The sequence below is a fragment of the Rutilus rutilus genome (assembly GCF_951802725.1).
Source record: "Rutilus rutilus genome assembly, chromosome: 3".
NCBI classification, from domain to species: Eukaryota; Metazoa; Chordata; class Actinopteri; order Cypriniformes; family Leuciscidae; genus Rutilus; species Rutilus rutilus.
Genome location: NC_140211.1, coordinates 44,405,670 through 44,413,205, shown reverse-complemented (window position 1 = coordinate 44,413,205; position 7,536 = coordinate 44,405,670). Strand labels below are relative to the sequence as shown.

General features: G+C 38.8%; 1 protein-coding gene across 4 annotated transcripts in view; it reads right to left on the bottom strand.

The window, feature by feature from the left end:
• Positions 1-882: 882 nt before the first annotated feature.
• The window catches only part of dennd4c (DENN/MADD domain containing 4C), a 214,285-nt gene continuing 207,631 nt past the window's right edge, over positions 883-7,536 (bottom strand). For all 4 annotated transcript variants that reach the window (XM_084404122.1, XM_084404123.1, XM_084404124.1 and 1 more), the window contains 2 exons: positions 6,560-6,624; positions 883-1,927 (listed from right to left, as the gene is read on the bottom strand). In XM_084404122.1, coding sequence (XP_084260248.1) covers positions 1,791-1,927; positions 6,560-6,624 — 202 coding nt within the window. In that variant the 3' untranslated portion in view covers positions 883-1,790. The remainder of the gene's footprint in view (positions 1,928-6,559; positions 6,625-7,536) is intronic.

Below are 7,536 nucleotides of genomic sequence, written 5' to 3'. Positions count from 1 at the left end.
AATTATATTCAATAATTCATAAAACAGTTTGGTGCATCAGAGTTTTCCTTATTTTATGTGGCCATTCAATGCAAGCATACAAGACAAATAATGAGATAATAAGCCTGCACAATATATCTGCCTAGTAAAAAAAAAAAAAACTCCTATATTATCAAATGCCAAACTTTCTATTCTCACAAAAAAAAAATATATATATATATATATTAGGGGTTACTATTATGGATGTGCATGCTCTGTTGTTCTATAGGTTTTGTAATTTGGGAAAACAGCGATGAAGCCTAAAAGAGTCCTGTTATGCATCAAATACAATAACATTGACAACGATGATAAGACAATAGTAATTTAACATACTTCGTTTGCACCTGGCTTGTTCCACAAACAATGGGATGATGTTTCATTTACACTTAAAAAATACATACATATTCAATGAAAGAAAAGAGTCAGGATATAAATTAAAATGATAAAGGCAGGCCATTTGCTCATGTTAATTTATTAGTAGTAAATTAATCTTAATTTTTTACAAATCCACAAGTCCTACTTTGACTTGATAACAAGGCACAATAACTATTTCGATTTCACTGAATAATTTGCTAATGGCAGTGACTTGAAGATTTTTACATCCTTTGGATTCGCTTGTACAATGGGACAAGAAAAAAAGATTGCAATAAAATTAATGGACACTAATTTGCCATAACTAAAGTCATCTAACAGATTAAAAAGCAAGTTTAAAAAAATATTTTGATATATATTCTTGTTGTTTGAGGTGCTATGAACATTTTCTATTCTGTGTTAAAGAGTCATTTCTTAATACAGATGATGGAAATATCTTTTATGTCTTAATCAAAGCATGTGTATTAAACAAACCATGTGTATGTGTGTGTGAATGCATTAATAAAGAGTTACTTCATAAATCATCTCCTCCATTCCAGATGTATTTCATGATATTTTCCACAATACATCATTATCCTACATTTAGGTCTAAAGTATGTATTTCTAAGAAACAAATCAACAGTTTATCACTTTTCCATCATTCATATTGATTCTAGCCTCTGTTTAAGACATTAGAGATGCTTTCTGGAATGTTCTGGAATTCATCTGATTGTCCTCTCTCACATTATACCACTTTAAGGTGTGGTCTATCTAATGAACACGCACATAGACACTCTCACGCACACATACCTCTCACCTTGAACGTGAACACTGAAAAGCCTACATTAACGTCGAAGGGCTCTGTGTTTAAGACTCCACAGAAATCTAGCCAAAGATCCCTCACTTGAGAAAGGCAACAGAGTTCAAATATCCCAATACATATATATATAAACACATGGCGACAATGGAGAACGATAAAGCAACTATCTCTGAAAGTGCACATCAAATAAGACCATTTTCACTGACACCTCTCCAGAATGCTCTCCCCATATCCATAGAATCCTTCCACAGGTCGGCTGAAGAGAGAAGCTAGAGTCAAAGGCAGTATAGAGAGACATCTTACAGTAAGAAGATTACTCTTAGTCTTTCATTTACTTCCACTGCGGTTTGAAAAGGGCTCACACACAAGAGGCAGTTCAACATCTGAAGATCGACAGTAAAATGCAGTGTCTATCTGGTTCGCTGTACGACTGGTGCCACGACACTCTCAGGAATTTCAGAGCAAAGAAGCCAAATTTATTTTTATTCTGGTAGATCATAAAAAAGTACCATTTCAGGTGATGGTGCAAATGAAGGAAATTACTGTACAATCCTGTCCCGGACTTAGGGCTTATACAGTCACTGTGGGTAAGAGAAGCAGATCAGATGAATGGGGCTCCGAAGCACTTGAGGCACCACTGCACACCGTTGCTAGGTGGTCTGTCAATGGGGGATAGGACTTTAAGCTGTTCTGCGCTGAGCTCATTGTATGCAAGACGGTATTCACGATTAAAGGCTTCTGTGAGGGAAAAACAAAGTTAAAAAAGATAGTTAAGAAGTGAATCTCATATAATTCAAGGATATGACTTCTATAGGAAATTATATTTGCTAGAAGATTTGAAAAACATAATTTATTTTTTATTTTTTATGTGACAGCTTTTTGACAATTAAGCACAAATTTCCTTAATATTCTCAATACTCTAATGCAGAAATCAATCTTATTTTCAGTAATGGAAATCATCTTGATAAAAAAAAAAAAAAAAAAAAAAAAATTCTAATAAAAATATTATAATAAATTAATATTTATTCATTTCTCTTTTTTTTTACATTAATGAGAAGGAGATCTATTTGCAATGTCTTAACCCTCATGCTGCATTAGGACATTTGTGGTCATTTTCAGTTTAATTTCATTGACCATTTTGTCTGTTTTAATGCAAATGGTATGTAATTTGGCAAAATTGTGACTTTTTGGATACATTTTAAAATTTTGATCCCATGTTGCATAATATGTATAACACACACTGTGTAGATCAAATAGGAACATACAGCACCATAATGACCAAAAATGGCCCATTGAAACCCATTAAAACGTCGTTTAAAGCCGGGGCCGTCATTAATACATGAATCATGACTTATGTTGAAACATCCTTTCATTTTGAAGCAAAAGCATTATATTTGCATTATATAGTGTATTCCACCAGATGACGTCACTACATAGGTATTCCCTATGGGGGGAAATGCACGTTATTTTCCTGGTTTCCACTAGGGGCACTATTGACTGTGTTATGAAGCATTTTAATGGCTCAATGATCTAAAATGATGTTTCTGAGTATGTGTGGATGTCTGAGAGCAATGTGTGTCTGCGTTGACAAAAGTGTGTGTGTGTGTGTGTGTGTAGGGCCTAAATATAACACATGGTGTTTAGGCGAGTGACAAAAATCATAATATCCATCCATCCATCCATCTTCTTCCGCTTATCCGGGGCCGGGTCGCGGGGGCAGCAGTCTAAGCAGGGATGCCCAGACTTCCATCTCCCTAGACACTTCCTCCAGCTCTTCCGGGGGGACACCGAGGCGTTCCCAGGAACCGCCGGACGGTTTGCCAGAATCTCCTCGAGGCCGACCGGTAGTCCTTCTCCATGGCCTCACCGAACTCCTGCCAAGCCCGATTTTTTGCCTCCACAACCACCCGGGCTGCAGTCCGCTTGGCCTGTCGGTACCCATCAGCTGTCTCAGGAGTCCCACAAGCCAGCCAGGCCCGATAGGACTCCTTCTTCAGCTTTACGGCATCCCTTACTTCCGGTGTCCACCACCGGATTCGGGGATTGCCGCCTCGACAGGCACCGGAGACCTTACGGCCACAGCTCAGAGTGGCCGTGTTGACAATGAAGGTGGACAATATGGTCTACTCGGACTCAATAACTCCAGACTCCCTCGGGATCCGGTCGAAGCTCTGCCGGAGGTGGAAGTTGAAGATCTCTCTGACAGGGGATTCGGCCAAACGTTCCCAACAGACCCTTACAGTACGTTTGGGTCTGCCGAGTCTGTCCAGCTTCCTCCCCCGCCATCGGATCCAACTCACCACTCACCACCAGGTGGTGATCAGTTGACAGCTCCGCCCCTCTCTTCACCCGAGTGTCCAAGACATACGGCCGGTCAGATGAAACGACCACAAAATCGATCATCGACCTCCGGCCTAGGGTATCCTGGTGCCATGTGCACTGATGGACACCCTTATGCTTGAACATGGTGTTCGTTATGGACAAGCTGTAACTAGCACAGAAGTCCAATAACAGAACACCACTCGGGTTCAGATCAGGGGGGCCGTTCCTCCCAATCACGCCCCTCCAGGTGTCACTGTCGCTGCCCACGTGGGCGTTGAAGTCCCCCAGTAGAACGACGGAGTCCCCAGTCGGAGCACTTTCCAGTACCCCTCCCAGAGTCCCCAAGAAGGCCGGGTACTCTACACTGCCATTTGGCCCGCACAGTGAGAGACCTATCCCCGACCCGAAGGCGCAGGGAAGCGACCCTCTCGTTCACCGGGATAAACTTCAACACATGGTGGCTGAGCTGGGGGGCTATAAGTAAACCCACACCAGCCCACCGCCTCTCACCATGGGCAACTCCAGAGTGGTGAAGAGTCCATCCTCTCTCAAGGAGTGTGGTTCCAGAGCCCAAGCCGTGCGTGGAGGTGATCCTGACTATCTCTAGTCGGAATCTCTGAACCTCACACACAATCTCAGGCTCCTTCCCCGCCAGAGAGGTGACGTTCCATGTCCCTAGAGCTAGTTTCCGTGTCCAGGGATTGGGTTGTCGAGGCCCCCGCCTTCGACTGCCGCCCGATCCACTAAGCACCGGCCCCTTACGGTCCCTCCTGCAGGTGGTGGGTCCACGGGAGGGCGGCCCCACGTCGCTCCTTCGGGCTGAGCCCGGCCGGACCCAATGGGGGGAGGCCCGACCACCAGGCGCTCGCATACGAGCCCCAACCCCGGGCCTGGCTCCAGGGTGGGGCCCCGGCTGCGCCATGTCAGGCGACGTCACGGTCTTTGAATTTATTGGCATCATAAAGGGTTTTTGAACCGCTCTTAGTCTGACCCGTCACCTAGGACCTGTTTGGCCTAGGGGCCAGAGGCATATAGCCCCAGACAACATAGCTCCTAGGGTCATTTGGGTACTCAAACCCCTCCACCACGGTAAGGTGGCAGTAATATAATACTCATATTATATTATATTATATTATATTATATTATATTATATTATATTATAAGCATAATATCCTGAAGGTCATATTTTACCCTTTCTGTCTATACTCTCTCTCTCTCTCTCTCTCTCTCTCTCCCTCCCTCTGTGTGTGTGTGTGTGTCGGTGGTGTAGGATGTGTGTGTAGGCGTGTATGTGTGTGTGTGTGTGCATTTAGCAAGAGAAAGCGCTTCTCACTGCATTGTTTTCTTTCGGTTTGATTTGACTGAACAAATGACCCCATTTTGTTTTGAAGTTTTTGATATGTTTGATATGTTTATAGAATTTAGAAAAATAAAATTCATGTTCATGGTGATCTTGTAGTTTTGCTTTCTTTCTAGAGCACATTTTGATGTCTAGGGAGACAGGCACAGGTTATAGTCACCTAGTAGAAATCAGGAAAATGTTTGCAATACTGCAGATGTTTGCAGTATGTCAATTATATGAAAAATGGTACCAACTGGTGGAAAACAGTAAAAAGTAAATATTTTACCCCAAGGCTTGGCAATGACAGGGTATTTGAATAGAAATTATGATTTTATGATATTATGACAGTGGGTTCAAAAATGGATATTTAATGGGTTTAAATAGGATAAAATTTGTCCTTAACATGTGTGAGATTTATTTATTTATTTTAATCTGACATAGCACAAAAAATAAAAATGCACAAAAAATAATGTTGCTGCTAATCTTTGACATATTCAAGACTGTGATAATCCAAAGCCAAGATTTTCACTTTGCATTTAGTATATGGAAAATAATTACATTTTTGTGTTTTTTCCTCTTATACAAATTGATGGTATCGTCACCAAAACTGGAATTTAAAGGGTTAAAATCCTGAAATTAAATAAATATTTGGTAGTTATGATGAGGACTGATGCTGGTTAAAAGATTTAACTCAGTAAAAGTGGAAAATAATAATAATATAACATTTTAGGCAGTGTTTAATATGTGACCATTTTTGGTCCTTAACGCGCAAAGTGTGATGTTTTTACAAAATCTGACATAACACAAAATCTTTAAATGCACCAGAAATAGTGTTGCCGCTAATCTTTGACATATTCAAGACTGTGATAATCCAAAGCTAAAGTTTTCTCTTTGTATTTAGTGTATGGAAAATAATTACATTTTTGTGTTTTTTCCTCTTATACAAATTGATGGTATCGTCACCAAAACTGGAATTTAAAGGGTTAAAATCCTGAAATTAAATAAATATTTGGTAGTTATGATGAGGACTGATGCTGGTTAAAAGATTTAACATAGTAAAAGTGGAAAATAATAATAATATATAATATTTTAGGCAGTGTTTAATATGTGACCATTTTTGGTCCTTAACGCGCTAAGTGTGATTTTTTTTTTCAATCTGACATAACACAAAAAATAAAAATGCGTAAAAATCAATGTTGCTGCTAATCATGGACATATACCAGGTTGTGATAATTCCCTCCCAAGAAATCCACCTAGCATGTAGTACACAATTGTTTTTAATTTTTTATGTTTTTTCCATCGATAAAAACAGTGGCATTATGTAAACAAATGGCATTTAAGGGGTTAAAATTCTGAAAATTAAATAAATATTTGGTAGTTATTTTCAGGACTGATGTTGGTTAAAATATTTAACTCAGTGAAAGTGAAAAAAAAAATAATATATATAATAGTTTTATGGCAGTGTTTAGAGTGGACATTTTTGTCCCTTAATGCACTCAACTTCGTACAATATATAATGAGGCATAAGGGTTAGAAACACATTCTGTTTCAATGCAAAATATTGCATCTCAATGCATCTTAATGGTCCTAAAAATATACTTCATGTTCTTTATGTAAATACAACTTTTATCTTTCTTTTGACATGTAGATATAGAGACTGTAATGAAATCACTTTCATGTGAAATTAAAGAACAGCATTTACTTACCAATATCAATGTTCTCCTTTCCTAAGGCAACAAGTGACAGAAACAAAATTTCCCTATAGATACTCCTGGACATGAAGAGAAGAGTTCATTAGAACACAAGATACTCATATGACAAAATGATTGCGAATGAGTTAAACCTTGGTGATCACAAACAACAGGGTTCTTATTAAGCTGCATATTCAGCTGTGAAAACTCTTGGGATAGTTTTAGCATGTTATTGGATATGACAATGTTAATGTATTTGGTCTTGGTGGACTAGATCAACTATGCAAACTACTGCTGTTTTTGCGGTTGCAGATGAGTGATTATCATAGAAATGCGTAAGACTCCCACCCTTTGACTACTGTTACAACAAACTGATGGAAATGCTTGAAATGTGCGTACTTTTTACTGTACATTGCTAGCCTGTTAAGATTATGTATTCTTCATTGCATCAAATCATACAGGGAATACAACACTGAACTTTATATGCAAATTTGCAATAATTAAGAAATATAACTATCCTCAGACTTCAATGAAAAACTTAAAATGTCTAATTTACATGGTAAAATTATACGAACGTACCATCTTTTAGTTAAATTGTGGCCACATTTTACTTTTTGATCCTTTGTTGTAGTCCTAGTTACATAATGGAAACAAATTAATACAACGTGCTCACAATTGAACTAAACAAAGTGCCCCAGAATTAATAAAAAGTGCTCAATGACAGACACAATATACAGTGAGGAAAATAAGTATTTGAACACCCTGCTATTTTGCAAGTTCTCCCACTTGGAAATCATGGAGGGGTCTGAAATTGTCATCGTAGGTGCATGTCCACTGTGAGAGACATAATCTAAAAAAAAAAATCCAGAAATCACAATATATGATTTTTTAACTATTTATTTGTATGATACAGCTGCAAATAAGTATTTGAACACCTGTCTATCAGCTAGAATTCTGACCCTCAAAGACATGTTAGTCTGCCTTTAAAATGT